The sequence below is a fragment of the Suncus etruscus genome, chromosome 14 (assembly GCF_024139225.1).
Source record: "Suncus etruscus isolate mSunEtr1 chromosome 14, mSunEtr1.pri.cur, whole genome shotgun sequence".
In the NCBI taxonomy this organism is placed as follows: domain Eukaryota; kingdom Metazoa; phylum Chordata; class Mammalia; order Eulipotyphla; family Soricidae; genus Suncus; species Suncus etruscus.
The window spans coordinates 51423899-51440705 of NC_064861.1; the positions used below are offsets into that span (position 1 = coordinate 51423899).

Genomic DNA, 16807 nt, shown 5'->3' on the forward strand with positions numbered 1-16807 from the left:
TCAGTCCTAGCCTTGAAAGGGGCTGCTGAGAGCCTGGAACAATACCCTTCTAGGAAATGGAGTGTAATCAGTGTAGTGAGGATTGGAGCTGGGAAAGGGTAGGTGGGAGTGGGGTTACTTTTGCTTCAGTGCTTGGGGAATACAGGGTGGGAACTGGCTGAAATGACATAGGTGGCATCCTACTAGACGTGGATCTCTCCTCTCCCACCCTGCTTTAAAAAAAAACTATTTTGGGGCCCGGAGAGATAGCACAGCGGTGTTTGCCTTGCAAGCAGCCGATCCAGGACCTAAGGTGGTTAGTTTGAATCCCGGTGTCCCATATGGTTCCCCGTGCCTGCCAGGAGCTATTTCTGAGCAGACAGCCAGGAGTAACCCCTGAGCAACGCCGGGTGTGGCCCAAAAACCAAAACCAAAACCAAACCAAACAAAAATACCTATTTTGGGAGGGTGCCACATCCAGAAATACTCAGGGGTTACTCTTGCTCTGCACTCAGGAATGACTTCTGTCAGGCTTAGGGGACCATCTGGGATGCTGGGGATCAAACCTAAGTTGGCCACATGCAAGGCACATTCCCTCCCTGGTGTCTACATTCTGACTCCTGATCCCTCACTTTTTATCATGCTGAGGCAGCTCTCAGGAGTTCCAAATCCTGCTTCTTGGTCGAAGGGAATGAATATGTGATGAATCTCAGTGCCTGTTCCAGGCTTTTCTGTCCACTGAGTTGTGGTGGAACAGGACAGGAACTGGGTAAAGATGTTCTTTTCTGCAGGATTCTAGGCCTGAATTGGGGCTTGAGCCTTGGGGAAGGCTGGAAAGCATATTTGTATTCTGGGGACCTGTTGCTGAGGGCCCAACTGAAGGGAGATCTCAGGCCCTTCTCCTGGCCTAATCCTGGCCTGATCCAGTCATCCTGACCACCTTTGGGCCAGACCTGGCCCTCCCAGTTGGGGTTGGCCTCTTCCTGCCTGTTACAACCTGCACCCCCTCCAAGCTCTGTGGCCTTGGGTCATCTGAGCATCTTGGAGTTACAGGGGTTAGGTTGGAGTTGGTAAGGGGAGCCTCTACAGTCCCCATTGTGGACAGGGCAGACACTTCGTATCCTCTACTCTTCACAGCAGCCCTTTGCCTACCAGGGGTCTCAAACTCAATTTACCTGGGGGCCGCAGGAGGCAAAGTCGAGGTGATCCTTGAGTGCAAAGTCAGTAGTAAGCCTTGAACATTGGGGTGTGTGACCCAAACAACTAAAACAAAACAAAAAATGATTCCTCTAGGGCAGGGCCACAAAATGTTGTATGGAGGGTCGTTTGCGGGCCGTGAGTTTGAGACCCCAGTAACTGGGTGGTGGGGAGAGGGAGGGATGAGGGTTCAGCTCTGGAACCTGGTTCAGAGCCCAGCTCCCCTGAGCATCAGTTCCTCCTTCCCCATGGACAGCAGGGATGTCGAAAGCATCACCATTGGGAGGGTTCCAATTGGACCAGTTGCTTGGGTCAGGACCTGAAAGAGGGCAGATGGGTTGTCGGTGACCCACCTGGGTAGTGTGGAGTGCTGTGAATCAGCACCCTGAGACCCAGGCATCACTTGTGGATCATTTGAAGCTTTTCTCTAGCCACTTGGGGCCACATCCTTAGTGTGGCTTCATTCACCCTTACAGGCCCCAATGTCTGATGCACACTCACCCACGCTCGGGAAATCAGGAGCAGGTGGTGGGGAGCGCTCATCAGGCCTCCGCTCTCCTGCTCACTCATACTTTGCTGCCTGCCCCACTGGGACACTGTGTCCAGAGGAGCCCTCTGTAGGGGTAAGCTCTGCTAGCAGAAGGCAGGGCCAGGAGGGCAGCTTCCTGGGACTGAGCAACAGATGCGTGAGTGGGCACGGGTCAGACAGGCGGGAGGGTATAAGGCTGTGGCTAGGAAGGGCACACAGGCAGGAGAGAATAAGCTAGGGAGGGTCTAGAGGCAGGGGGCCTTGGACACACTAGACCTGAGTGTTGGTGGCCACAACAAAGCCCCTTCCATGTCCCCTTGCCTGATTCCACCCTCCATTCTTCCTGCCTTGACTCCCATCTGATCTCTCAGTAGTGGAGTCTGAGGGTACACCAGGGCCCCCAGGTGAGTAGTGGACCTTAGAGGTTCTGGGATCTCAGCTTGGAAGGGGCAAGCAGAACCCCAGGAGTGATGAGCAATGCAGGGCTTGCTTCCATTGCTAGGGCTGGTTGGACACTGGGGATGGGCACTCAGGCTGGCTAGGTAGGTCATTGTCCAGGACTATGAGTGAGAGCACTTACTTTGAGCATGGGCCTGCCTGGAGCGCCTCTCCCCTTCAGGCCCCACTTGGAAGAGGCCTGGTGCAGTTCAGGAGGACACTGGACATTGTGCAGTGAAGTCCAGCCCTGCAGTCAGCCCAGCTTGGGTTTAAGTCTGGACTGTGCCAGTCCCTGAGCCACTGGTGTCACGGGCAAGCTCCTATCTGTGAGTTCTCCAAGCTGCAGGGGTCTAGTACCTGAGGCTGATGGAAAGGGGAGAGCCTAGAGGGTTTCTTGGGGGGACCAGGCTGAGCTGGAAAGACCTGATGCCCAGATGGAGTATTTCCTACCTGCTCAACAGATGAGGTGCTCACAATTGTGTCCATGAACCCTGGTGGGATAGAAATGGGGTTCAAAGCCGCTAAGGGGCTAGGACAAGGTCATTCTCTCAGGCACAAAGTTAGAGGGCTGGGTGGATACTGGATGTGGCCCTCTATAGTAACAATTTCCCCTGGTGAGGGATTGGCCTGTTAAAAGTACAGTTTGGGGAAAGTGGGAGCTTAGCCCCTGGAGTGAGGCCTTCAGTTGGCCTCTGTGTCTCCACAACCCTGTCCATATCCAGTCATGGTGGTTTGTGCTTGGGGCACAGACAGGAGAGCAAGGGGGCTTCAGGGGCTGCACATGTCACGTTGGAACGCTCCCCAGGCATCAAATGGCTTTGCTGGGTAAGAAGGTGACTGAGTATGGACCTGGGGCCTGGCCTGGCTTGGTTCCCCCTAGCTCATGACCTGGTCTATTTGGGTCCCAACTCCTTCCCCCATTCTGCAGAGCATCGAGAAAGCTGCATTAGTCTTCATATATTACAGCAGGGTTACTGAGTCCCTGGCCCCCCAAAGTAGAGACTAAAAATGTCTCCCCTGGGGCCCAGCCCACAGGTTCACCCAGGGAATCTTCCGTAACTTCTCTTACCCACCCTCAAACTTACTTGAACCATATGTCATCCACGCTAGTGACTTGGGTTTTGAGATGTGTTTCTTTTCTGTATATAAAAAAAAGTTTCATCCAACTGTTAGTGAACATAGTGAAAGTTGTTCGAATAGTCCACAGCAACATTCTAGTCTAGCCTGATTGTCGTCTCTGAATGCAGAGCCTCCTGCCTGCTTGTTGGCAAGGAAGGTACCTACTGGGAAGAGAGGCATTCTGCGCCTTTACCCCGAAACCCAGGTACCATCTAAGCACAGTCCCTAGTCTTGAAAGTCCTCTGCAAAATGGACCTGCTTCCCTGTGACTCAATGCTGTGTCTAGGGTGTGGCCCCAGATCCCCTGTGATCTCCAGCATCTACACTTCCAGGAGTGTTGGCCTGGATCCCCACTTAGTCCGTACATGTGTCCCCAGGTAGCTGTGATTTGGTCTGATATGGTCTTATGGCAGGTGGTCCCTGCTTTGCAGAAGGAACTCTGTAGCAGGTGGTCCCTGCTTTGCAGGAGTCCATGGCAGATGGACCTCTCTGCAGAAGGAGCCCTGTGACAAGTGTCCCTGGTTTGCAAGAGCTGACACATGGAATCAAGTCTCTGGTCTAGAGTCCCACCATGTGGTAACTGGCAGGGCCTTGAGACCAGGGAACTCAAGTGTAGAATACCCGAGGGGCAACCTCCCCATCAGGATCCTCAGGGCCTTGGGGAGAGAGGCGTATGGAGGATACTTGGGCCTCGGTCTTGCTCAATGTCCCCCCCCCCCCCATCCCTGCAGCAATACTTCATCCTCCTCATCATCACCGATGGCGTCATTAGTGACATGGAGGAGACGCGGCATGCTGTGGTGCAGGCCTCCAAGCTGCCCATGTCCATCATCATCGTGGGTGTGGGCAACGCTGACTTCGCGGCCATGGAGTTCCTGGACGGGGACAGCCGTGTGCTGCGCTCGCACACGGGCGAGGAGGCGGCCCGTGACATTGTGCAGTTCGTGCCCTTCCGAGAGTTCCGTTCTGTGAGTTTGGGCGCTGGCCGGCTGGAGGGCACACTGGCAGGAGGGGGCGCTGTGCGAGCACTTGTTTGAGCAACTCATGACTTCCCAGGCCAAGCCCCAGACCAGTATCCAAGAGGGGCCCAGGGCATGGCTTCCTGGGTGATCTGACCCCGACCTGGGTCCATAAAAGCATCTGGAGTTACTCATAGGAGTATTCCAGGTAGGCACGGGACGGGACGGAAAGCAAAAGTCCAGAGAAGGAAAAGATTTTCCCAATAACGCCACCCTTCCTGCTTCCTCCCTGCTTCCTTAAAAAGGAGGCTCCTCTCCAAGAGATGAGTGGTGGGATTACTGGCCCCCACCTGTTGTTCCCAGAGGTGGGGGTTATCCTGTTTGCAGAAAACCCCAACACTGCCCAGAGGGAGCCAGGCTTGCTGTCCTGACAGTGGAGCACTGGGACCCCTAGACAGGGGGCACTGTCATAGCTGTCGCTATGAACTGTGAGCCCAAATCTGTGACCAGAACACGGGGTGGCCTGGGTCAGTCCTTGCCCTTTTTGGCCCTATTTCTCAATCTCACAGGTCTCACGGGGATGTGTGACTCAGAAAGCTCAATACGTTGAGCATGTGGCTGGCATGGGGCAGGCTCAGGTTCAATCTCCTATGACTGCTCCTGCAGTCATAGGAGTGAACACTGAGCCAGAAGCAGCCCCCACCCCCCAAAAAAAGAACTGACACTGCTTTGTATTCAGTGCCCTATACATCCCCAGGCCACAGCCCTCTGAGTGTGCCCAGGCGGTGGTGGTCTGGCTTCTTCATTGGGAGCATCAGTTTCCTGAGGAAAATGCCAGACACTCACCACCTGATCATGCACATGGCTTTGTCCGAGCTCGTCCCTGTGCCTGGTCTGTGAGCAGACTTCTTGGCTATTGATTATGACCCAGAGGTGCTCAGGAAACATTGCCAGCCGAGCCGACTGTGTCAGCTCGCCCCCACCGTCTCTCTCCTCTAAAAGCCTCCCACAGACAAATTCATCCTAAATGCTACTCCCAGGCGAAAGAGTTACACTTAGCGTGGAGGGAGGCACTGCTAATGGAGGGTTTGGGGCAGGGCTGGGTGGAGGGGCGCTGTAGCAACTCTCCTGGCCACCTCCAGTAATCTTTCCTTCTCCTCTTTCTCTACCCACCCCCGGGCCTTACAGGCAGCCAAGGAGACCTTGGCCAAAGCTGTGCTGGCAGAGCTGCCCCAACAAGTCGTGCAGTATTTCAAGCATAAAAACCTGCCCCCCACCAACTCAGAGCCCGCCTGAGAGCCGTGCGCACCCAGCAGCATGCACTGGGCTTCCAGTTCCCAGCCCCCCTGGAACGCGCACGCTCACCCTGCTTCCTCGTGGGTGGCCTTTTTTTTTTTAAAAACCAATCCACATTTTTATTTTTTACAACTGGACCTCCTCCCCCGACTTCCCCCAGCCCAGCTGGGCTTCCTCCTTTGGAGTCAGCAGATGATGCTTTGGGCCAAACCGGCTTCCTCTCTTCCTCTCTCCACCCGTGCCACACTCAAGTATTGAATGTACTTTGTATAATTTTAGTGGAATTATTATTGTTATTAAAGAGAATAAAATTTTTACGATCATAACTGGTGTTTTTCAAATACCATAGCTGCACTTGGAAAGGATCCTGGCTGTGTGCATGATTGAGGCCCGTTTCCTGCCGGCGGTTTTTATACTGTGACTGTGCTGTGTCTTCCTCAGGGTATTAAAGGTGTTTCAGATGTTCCTGTGTCAGATCCTTTCTCGGGGGGCTGGATGGGCTTGGTTACTGGGGAATGAAAATCCCTTTTCTAGCATCACAGATTGCACAGGGAGTCACACACTTGGTCTTGTGTATGGTGGCTGAGGCTGGTTCGGTCCCCAGTACCACTTTGATCACTGAGTACTGCTAGGAGTGACACCTGAGCAGAGCTAAGAGTAAGCCCTGAGCACAGCTGGGTGTGACCCAAAAATCCCAGATGGGGGAAAAAGAAGAGCAAAAAATAAAACTACTTTTGCCTGGCTAGCCTATTGGTTTGATCAGCCACTTCTCTATGGAGACAGTCCAAGGGAAGAGTAATGGCAGCTGGGGGTGAGGCACAGAACTGGGCACAGTGCACTTGCTCAAGTAGTGTTCATGCATGAACATGTGGGCCCCACCCACTCTCCTTTCACAGAGCCTCTGCCCTGTCTCTTAAGCCCCCCCCCCCACATGCTGGCCCAGCCAGTACATGCCTGCTATTCTAGCTCTCGCTCCACACTGTCCGGTGTTCCCACTGCACCAGGTTGGGGTGGGGTATCCCTCACAAGACAACTGTTATTACCACCCTCTGGGTCTCTAGGTAAGGGGGTGAGGAGGCCTGGCCTCAGGCTGCCTGTTCCTCCACATAGCTGTTCTTCATGGCTGTAACACACTCTTCTCTTCTGGGCTCAGGCCCAGCTTCACGAATCCTGTCACCTCCCAGTACACATGGCATGGCTTTCCCTCTTGCCCAGATTTCTGTCCAGAGCTTCTCAGGTATAACCTTGTTGACCCCTTCCAGCCTCTGCTGTGACTACTACAGAGAGGCTGAGTTTGTTAGAGACAAAGCCAAAACTTGTCTGCATCTGAGCAGCTGTTGAGCCCACCCATAATGTGCTGGGCTTTTCTTCACACTTCTAACCCTGTGTGTTGGGGTGACACTACTTCTTACCAAGACCTCTCCCTCCCACACTTCACATAGACTGACATCTACTGGGCCATGTTGAGGAAAAAGTCCCTGCCTTGCAATGGAAGGAAGATGGGGGTCATCTTACATGGTGAACTAAGTGTAATCGCTGCATTCCATGGGTGCAGCCACATTGGCTTTCTCCCCACTTCTCAAGCCCACTCTAGGTGGGTTCGACAAGCAATCCCCAGGTTGATGTGAGACCTCCTGATGTGGAGCGGATCTAATCACCACTTCAACCAACAAAGTAACTAAGATCCAGTACCTGGTGTGTAGGATGGAGGCTAGTTAAACAGGGTATTATATATTCGAAAGCTGCTAAGAGTAGATCAAACTTTCTGTGGCAAAGGATCATTTACAACCTAGTAAATACTGCCATTACTTGAACACCTGAAACACCACTGCTGTGCCAATGTGGCTCAATCGAAACCAAAGTCTCGTGCTGCTGTCTTGGCTTTTCTGGGCACGCTGAGGTGCCCATGTGGTACAGGGACTTAAACCTTGCTCCCTTCAACTTGGTTTTTTGCAAGTGGCTATGAGGCTGATGTGAACTTGAAAGATTTCTTCAGCATTGAATCATCTGGAGGTCTGTGCACTGGCATTTAAATTTGTCATTGAAGCCACGGAAAGCCACTCTCTTCACTTAAAGGCTTCATTTAAAACCCAACTTGTCACCATACTGTGACTTTGTGCACGTCCTTTAACTCACCATGAATTTTGGTCTCTATAAATTGTAGAGAAGGGTTATGCCACTGGTCTTTTCTTTCTTTTACTTTTTTGAGCCTTACTTGGTAAGGCTTGGGGCTACTCCTGGTTCAGTGTGGAACACACCATCTCCCCATCCTTCGCCAAAATATTTTCAGAATGGAAATCCTTGAAAATAGTCTGCAAATGTGCAAATAGTGCATGGCATATAGAACAGACCTTCAGTGTGCACAGATTAAATGTGACAGAAGGCTAACATCAAGCATAAATGACTGTAAGATCACCTGAAGCCCATCTGAGTTCTGCTCTCCAGCTCTGTGAACTCTTGGCTGGGCCATGTTCTGTCTGGTTTTGCCAGAGCCCTCTCCCTGAAGAGCTGCTCCAGCAGACCAGGAAGCAATATGCCAGCCCTTGCCAGTGCTGCGAAGGCAAGAATGTTCAACTGGCTCCTTGTATTCAACCTGTGACTACAAAGTATTGCCAAGATTTTAACCTCCCACTGAGAATTTGCATTCCATACCATTACACATTAAGTGGGCTGGGCAAGCCAGGAAATTAAGACTACCCGAGTATAGACTATGGTGCAATGCCACTGAGTTTTTTTCCGGAGGGGCTTAAGATGACAGCTGAGCCATAGACCCACGGCTAGGACTGGCACGCCAAGGAACCGGGTGTGCCTCAGCAATTAACATTTAGCTAGGAGGGAAGCACACAGATGCTGGTGTTGGAGCTCTGACGGCCAGATCTGACCCTCCCTCCTGGCAGTATTTTCTCTAGCTGGTAGAATGGAAAAAGTTGCCACACACACGGGCTAGAGATAGTGCAGTGGGTAGGGTAGACATGAACAGCTAGGTGACCCGGGTTCAATCTCTGTTATCCCATATAGTCTTCCAGCACCAACAGGAATGCTTCCTAAGTGCAGAACCAAGAATAACCCCTAGCATTGTCAGGTGTGGACCCCCCCCCCAAAAAAAAAACAAAAAACTGAAGTGGTCCACAAATGACCATTAGTGGAAGCTCTATGCATCACTTCCGAGGTGGGGAGGCCAGCAGTAACATTGCTAATAAAAATGACCACCCCATGTGCTAAGTACCCCTCACTTTCCTAGAAAGTAAGGTCAACAATCAGAATTCACTAGGAGAGGAGGGTCCTGGGAATTTAAGGCAGCAGTGCCTGACTTCAAGCTTGTGCTCACTCTGGCAGTGCCATGGAAAGTGGAGCTCCCAGTGAGCAGCTGAGCTGGTGAGGGCTGGTCTAGGTGAGCTAAGTTTCTCTCAGAACGGAAGGCAGTGGCTGGGAAGAATGAATGAACTCGTGAGCTGGAATGGGAAATCAGGACACAAGGGGCTAACCAAGGTCACGTTTAGTCAGAGGCACCTTTCAACCTAAAATGCTCCTGTAAAGTGAGTAAATCTATCCTGGGCTTGGGAAGCCAGTTGCTCTCCTGGGTCTTGGGGCCAAGGAAACACATAGAAACAGGTCACTAGATCCTGACACATCAGCCTCCCTGCTTCTCCCAAATACAAAACTGGCTGCCTGGCATTTCCTGTTCTTCCTCCCACCCAGGCGGGTGACAGACCCAAGCATAAATGGACAGTAGGGAGTGTCACATCACGTCATCAGGATTGGAAACAGGATCACTTACAGGGCTTTTTCCAAATCTCACATGGTTCAAAAATGCTAAGACTATGGGCCAAAGCAATAGAACAGTATAGTGTTTGCCTTGCACACAGCTGACCTGGGTTTAATCCCTGACATCCCATATGTTCCCCCGAGCCTGCCAGGGGTGATTTCTGAGTGCAGAACCAAGAGTAATCCAAGCGTTATGGGTGTGGCCTGAAACAAAAAACAAACTAACAGAAAAAAGAATGCTAAGACTGTTACGATCAGGCCAATGCCAGATTTAAAGAATACCCCAGGGCTTGAGCAGAGTGATAACACTACAGTTGGGCAGTTGTCTTGCACATGGCCGGGTTTGATTCCTGGCATCCCATCTGTTCCCTCAAGCTTGCCAGTAGTAATTTCTGAGCACAGAACCAAGAGTAACTCCTGAGCACTGAGGGTGTGGCCCCAAAACATAAAAAAGGAACTCCAGCCACCCCATCCCCCTTTTTGTGCATGGTGCTAGGAATCGAATCTAGGGTCTTACATGCAAGGCAAATATTATACTGCTGACCTACAGGCTCAAAATCCACAATTGAGTTTCTATTCCTATACCCAGCTGTAGAATCCCCATTGCTTAGGGAACACCTGCCACTCTCAATGGATGAAAGCTGTTTCTTCCCATCTTTTCCATTCTCCTTTGGATTTGAACCACATGGTCTACACTGGATACCTTCCAAGGTTGCTTTTCTCTGTTGGGCAGAACAAACTCTGCTTTGATATTTGTGCTTTCCAGAAGCTGTCTCAGTTCTAGGGCTTCTTTCTAGTGGGTACTCAAGAGTAATGATCACAGTGACTCCATCTTCCCTGAGACACTAAGGATAGGAATCTCCCTCTGTCTGAGGAGTCTCAATATGGTCAGTGACCAAGCTATTAGAATGTGGAGAGTTGGGGTATGAAGTTGATGGCACAAGCAAGGTCCTGATTTTATGAGCTTTCACATTAATAGGACTTTTTTTCTTTTGTTTTGCTTTTGGACCATACCTGGCTGTGCTCAGGGCTTACTCCTGCCTCTATGCTTAGAGATCACTGTTGACAAGGCTCAGGGGACCATATAGGATGCCAGAGATTAAACCCAGGTCTGCTACCTTGCAAGTGAAGTGCATTCCTGCTGTACTGCCACTTAACCCCTAATGTAGGCTTTTAATGCCCACATTACTTGGTTGGTTTCTCCCATCATCAAGGTACAGCAGTGGCCTCTTGGAAGTCAAACCACATAGATGATGGGGCCCAATTCTTCCTTCTGCCTCTGAAAACAGTACATGCTGTAACTACCACAGCGCAATCGCAGGAACAACGAGGCAGAGAAGCAGAAGAAGGTGCCTACACAGTTTCACCTAAATGTCTTGTTAGGATAGAGGCGACACGCCTGTGCTGACAGTCAGAAACAATTAGCACAGAGCAGCTTTGAAAAGGAGGAAGAATTCACAAGGCAGCGGTGATGGGTGACAGGAAGCCACCATCTGCCAGCGGGCACCGGGCTGTCACTGCATTGGACGGGGAGAGGAGTGGGCTGGAAGCGTGCCAGGGCCTCTCTGCCCACGATGAAACGGAGCAGTCTCTCTGCCTGCCAGCATCACAGTGTCAACACGTTCTTGTGCGTCTCTTCTGTCTCACACCCGCAAAGAGGAAACAATTGACGTAGCAGCCCAGGTGAGAGAAGCAGCCAAGCGGCTGGCTCCTGTGTGTGTGTGTGTGTGTGTGTGTGTGGTGGGGGGTGGGGGTACTGCACCTCCCCAGCCCCTGTCTACCTATCCTGGAGGCCTTCTTTCCTCTACCTTGACCCCCTTCAAAGTGGGAGGTGGGGCAGTGTTACAAGGTCTCAACTGCTCCTACCTGGGAGCTGCGCTGTGTGGGAAGGAAAAGAGCAGCAGGGAAGCTGGTGAAAAAGGAGAAAAGAGGAGGGCAGCACCTCTGGGCTAGAAATAGTTCAGCAGCCAACACCACAACAGTTCCTGTATTCAATATAGACTTGCCTGGCAGAGCAGGGTTGACTAGCACATACAAGTGCTATCCATGGTCTGCAATGACTGGAGTCCAGCAGCTGGTGTAAAAAAGTCACAGATCTCCCTGCCTATCATACTTCTCATTTCCATTTGAGGCCAGGCCTTTGCCTATTTCTCTAGGACTTCGAGTCCTCAATGAAGTTGAATTTTTTGGTTTTTGGGTCACACCTGGCTATGTTCAGGAATCACTCCTGGTTGACTCAAGGGACCATATGGGATGCTGGGGGTCAAAACCGGGTCAGCCGCATACAAAACAAATGCCCCACCACTGTATTATCACTTCAGCCCCTCCACAATGGGTCTGGATGCACAGGAGTGCTGGCATAGCCAAGTTGGGGTGGGGTGTTGGAATATTACATAGTAGTCAAGGTACTTGCCTTACATCTGGCTGACCTGGGTTCACTCCACAACACCCCACAGGATTCCCAAGCATTGCCAGGAGTGAGCCCTAAGCACAGTTCCTCTACCAAGAAGAGTAAGGGAAGACCACATCATAAGTGATGAGTGTCCATATACACCCCTGCCGATGCTCTGTCATCTTAACTAGTCACACCTGAGCAGGAGGTTCACTCCTGGATGTGCCACTTCATCTCCTGGGTCTGGTCTGTAACCCCCACAAGTTCTTATGGTGCAGTATGACCAATGACATGTGTATCTAGACAAAAGGATAAAAACTGTCCCATAACTGCCCTGCTCCTATGTGCAAGGTTAGAAGCCAAACCCAACACCAGAAGAGTGTGGGGCCACTAGCCAACACCCAACCCTGGGGCAGTTTGAATGGGGAGAGAAACCAAACACAAATCGGGCCTGGAGTGGAATCTGGCACGTTTTAAGATGAGATTAAAAATGTCATGGTGTGCACAGGAAGCAGGCAAAAGGAGGGAGGCAATGCCTGTGGGCAGCTGACCAGTCTGATGTCCTATTGGGGAGGCACTCCAGGGGAACGAACGCACACAGACTAGGGGGCCTCCAGGAAGGCATTGGTTCGGAAGATGGAGGAGACGATCTTGCCGGTGGCGTTGACGGTACCTTCGCTGTCCGAGCTGGACTCGGAGTCACTGCTCCCTGAGTAGGCACCTAGGCCCGGGAGGATGCCGATACACACAGCAGCTGATGGGCAGTGGATGGACGGGCTGCTCAATGATGTGCTGCCCACAGACACGCAGGACGGGGCTTCTGCGGAAGAAGAGAAAAGGCCATTGTTTCACCCACCAACACAGATACTGGGTGCCTGTGCTGAGGCATCTCCTTGAGAGGCCTAGGAAGCACCCCGACTACTACCTCTCCAGCCAACAGTGTGATAACCACATCTGACTGCCGAGTTCCTTTTCCCAAATTAGAAAGGGCAGAGACTGTTTTAATGTTTTAAGACCAAGCCACTGAGTGGTTGTTTATTTTTGGTTTAGGTTTTTTGTTTGTTTGTTTGTTTGTTTTGGGGGGAGCACACCTACTGATGTTCAGGGTTTACTCTGGCTCTGTGCTCAGGGATCTCTCAGAGCTTGGGGGAACTATATATGGGATGGTGAGGACCAAATCTGGATTTGTGTGTAAGGCAAGTGCTCTACCCAATGTACTATCTCTCAGGCCCAGAGTAGCAGTTTTTACTCAGAAACTCACAGTTACTCTTCCATTGAGGGGCCCAAAGCCTCCACCTAGGAAACAGAGGACCTAGAGCCATAGCACAGTGGGGAAAGCTCTTGCCTTGCATGCGGCTGACCCAGGGTTCCATTTCTAGCATTCCATATGGTGCCCCAAGCATCACCAGAAGTTGATTCCTGAGTGCAGAACCAGAAGTAACCTGTGAGCATCACTGGGTAGGCCTCCCTCAAATATAAACAGCAATAACAACAATAAAAACAATAAAACAAAAACCCGAGAGGCCTTGAAGGCCACAGGAAAGCTGACAACTTTCCTCCATCTTGTCTTCCCTTCTCAAAGTTTCAGTTGCCTTCAATCACCACAACAGCAAGAGCAGGTAGACCTTATCTACCTTTTCCTGATGAAGAAAGTCAAATCACTTAGCTAAGGTTTTAAGCCACTTTGAAATAGTAACTTCAATCTGAATCACAATATAATGTATGAAAATGATCCTAGACCTCACTGCTAAGTAAATATGATTCAAAATCTCTGTGCTAGGCTGACAAGCAATTTATCTTGTAGTAAGTACATTGATGAAATAGACCCCCTAATAATTCATATAAATGTAGAAAGGATTCATGCTTTCAAATACATGGAATCAGGATGAAAGAAAGAAATTATCACTGACAAGCTAAAAAATAAAGCAGCAGTCAGGGGCTCCTATCTAGTCTTACAAAAAGAAGAGACATGGGGCTGGGATGGTAGTACAGCACGTAGGGTGCTTGCCCTGAGACTGACCCAGGTTCGATCCCCAGCATCACATATGTATAGTCCCCTGAGCCTGCCAATAGTGATTTCTGAGCACAGAGCCAAGAGTAATCTGAGTACCACTTGATGTGGACAAAACAAAACAAACAAAAAAAGAAGCGGCTAACTGTGAATAAGGAGTTGCAGAAAAGCATAATGAGGGCTGACATAATTGCAAAGATAGTGACAAGGAAACTTCAGGAACCGAGGGTAGTTCAATGAGGTAAAGCACAGGCTTTGTCAGAGGCCTAGTTCCACCCTAACACCTAGCAGTCTCCTGGGAACTCTTCAAGCAATGAAAAGGAAACTATTACTTGGGGGTGGCGTGGTCACCCCTGACAGTGCTTAGGAGTTACTCCTGGCTCTGTGCTCAGGGGTTGCTCCTGATCTTGCCCAGGGGATCATGTAGTACTAGAAACTGAATCCAGGTCTCTCACAGGTAAAACATGTACTTGTACTTGGCCCATTGAGCTTTTTCTCATGATGGCTCAAGACATCTTAAACAACAGAGATCAAGTAATATTGGGTGGAAAGGGAGGAAGGGAAGAGGAATTTAAAAATCAGAAGAGCTAGTACAGCAGGTATGGCACTTGCCTTTCATATGATGGACCTGGGTGTACCCCATATGGTCCTCTGAGTTCACCAGGAATGATTCCTGAGCACAGAGCCATAAGCTCTGGCAGGTACGGCTCCCAAACCAAAATAGTAAGAATGATAATAATACAGTTAAAATAAAGAAATAAGGCTGGAGATACAGAATAGGGGTAAAGGGTTTGTTTTGCTTATGGCCAATCCCTGTCCAGTTCACAACACCACTTACACCAATAAGTACCCCCAAGCACCATCAAGACACACATCGGAGCACAAAGTGGATTAGCCTAAGAACTACTGAGTGTGGCAATCCCCACACCCTCCCTCCACCAAATAAATAAATGTGCAGTTGAAGCACGTGTACACACACACACACACACACACACACACACACACACACACACACACACACCTCTCTCCAAATTATCTAGGTAGTTTCAGAAAGGAGATGAAAACTCTGACAAACTGCATTCAAAAAGCAGTTAACTGTCTAAAGAGAACAAAATAGTGCCCTCTGATCTCACCCATTTGGTGAAGTTTCCTGCCAACTTTTGCATCTGCAGGACCACAATGTCATACTAAATTACAAACCGAGAATGTTCTTTGGATGCAGACAGAAGCGTGACTTGTGAGTAAATGGGTCCACTATGTGGCTCACAGACTCTAATCTGAGCTTAAGTCAGAGCCTATTGTGGAGGAAATGTGACTCCCCTTTGGGATCTTCTGCAGGCCAAGCAGGATAAATCCTTGCACTGCTGAAACTTAAAACAAGCTTCAAGGGATATTCCTGTAGGGCCTTAGCTCTAAACAAAAGAGAATTTTTCAGGTTCATCTTTTGCTAAAAGAGCATGGCTGGGTATTTGTCTTGCATATAGCCTATCTGGTTTTGATCCCTGGCATTCATATGATCCCTCAAACCTAACAGGAATAATTCCTGAGTATAGAGCCAGGAGTAACCTCTGAGCACTGTGCACACTGGGTGTATACTCCCGTCCCCATGCCCCCCCCAAAAAAAAAAAAAAAAAAAAACAAAAAGAATGAAGCTGGAACAGGGGCAGAGATAGTACAGCAGGAAAGACACTTGCCTTGCATGTGGCCAATTTAGGTCAATCCCAGGCATCTCAGATGGTCTCCAAGAGCACTAGGAGTGATTCCTACATTCAAAGTCAGGAGTAATCCCTGAAGACTGCAAGGTGTGGTCTACCCCCCAAAAAGGATGCAGGTGAACAGATAATATAGGAGAAAAGGTACTGCCTTGCATGCAGCTGAACCAGGTTTAATCTTCTGTACCACAAACAGTCAGTTCCCCAAATACAGCCAGGAGTGACCTGAGCCTAGGTCCAGGAATAGGCCCTGAGTACTGCTCTCTGTAGCCCGAACTCCCCCCCAACCCACCTTCAAGAGAACAAAGGGGTAAAAAAAAAGGGGGGGGGATTAAGAATGACAAAAAATGATTGCAAACAGTGTTTGCTTAAGACAGCAGTTTTCTTTTCCAGGCATTGATGCAAATAGTTTCTATAAGATTAAAGTAAGCGCCTAAATTCAGGGCTATTATTAAACTAGTAGAAATATTTCAGATACCCTTCCCCCTTTCTAATGTTGGAACCAAACCCAAGTCCTCACAGATGCAAAGCAAGTGCTCTGCCTCGAAGCCACAACCTAGGCCAAAATATTTAAGACCTCCACTAAGCTTTATCTATCTGTCTATGTGTACACTAGCACACATATGTATGAGTAAGCATACAGAATTCTACTCTTACACTATTTAAGTAGCCATAGCTCAGCTAGTCTCTAATATGTTAAGTATATCATGTATTAAACATATTTAAATATTAAACACATTGCTGATGAAAATGTAAACTCAGGGGCTGGAGAGATAGCACAGTGGTAGGACATTTGCCTTGCAGGCAGCCGATCCAGGACGAACGGTGATTCAAATCCCAGAATCCCAGATGGTCCCCCATGCCTGCCAGGAGCAATTTCTGAGCGCAAAGCCAGGAGTAACCCCTGAGTGCCACCGGGTGTGAACCTCTTTCCAAAAAAAAAGAAAAAAAAAAAAAAAAAGAGAAAATGTAAACTGAGAACACTTCTTTCAGGGAAACTTGGCATTTATGTATCTCAATTATAAATATATATCCTTCCAGATTCAATAACTCTAGTTCTAAGTTCTGAGTCTGATATACCTGTGAATATAAAAAAAAATGATCCATATATAGGGTTAATAAATAACATAAATAATAAAAAAATACAAATATTGAATAGAAAAAGAGATAAATATTCCATGGTGTAACCTATGGAACACTGAACAGCTATAAGAAGGCACTAAGCTCTTTAATGAATCCCAAGGTATAATGAGTAGTCTGTGAACAGATTATAGTAATTAAAATAATAATAATTACAAAAGTATAAAAACATTAGATGAATATCCTTTCCCAAAAAATCAGCTTGACTCTATTAAGCTGTAGGTCTAACTGCTGTTGTATAGGAAGCAAGGTATAAAGAAACACAATGGG

The 16807-nt window shown here is 49.3% G+C and overlaps 2 protein-coding genes across 2 annotated transcripts in view; one reads left to right on the top strand and one right to left on the bottom strand.

Moving 5' to 3' along the window:
• The window catches only part of CPNE2 (copine 2), a 47183-nt gene extending 41201 nt beyond the window's left edge, over positions 1 to 5982 (top strand). Inside the window, exons 15-16 of the mRNA XM_049786130.1 lie at positions 3994 to 4230; positions 5410 to 5982. Coding sequence (XP_049642087.1) covers positions 3994 to 4230; positions 5410 to 5517 — 345 coding nt within the window. The 3' untranslated portion in view covers positions 5518 to 5982. The remainder of the gene's footprint in view (positions 1 to 3993; positions 4231 to 5409) is intronic.
• A 6144-nt stretch (positions 5983 to 12126) lies between these two features.
• PSME3IP1 (proteasome activator subunit 3 interacting protein 1) overlaps positions 12127 to 16807 on the bottom strand; it is a 45824-nt gene continuing 41143 nt past the window's right edge. The window contains exon 6 of the mRNA XM_049786153.1: positions 12127 to 12494. Within this exon, the coding sequence (XP_049642110.1) occupies positions 12277 to 12494 (218 nt within the window). The 3' untranslated portion in view covers positions 12127 to 12276. The remainder of the gene's footprint in view (positions 12495 to 16807) is intronic.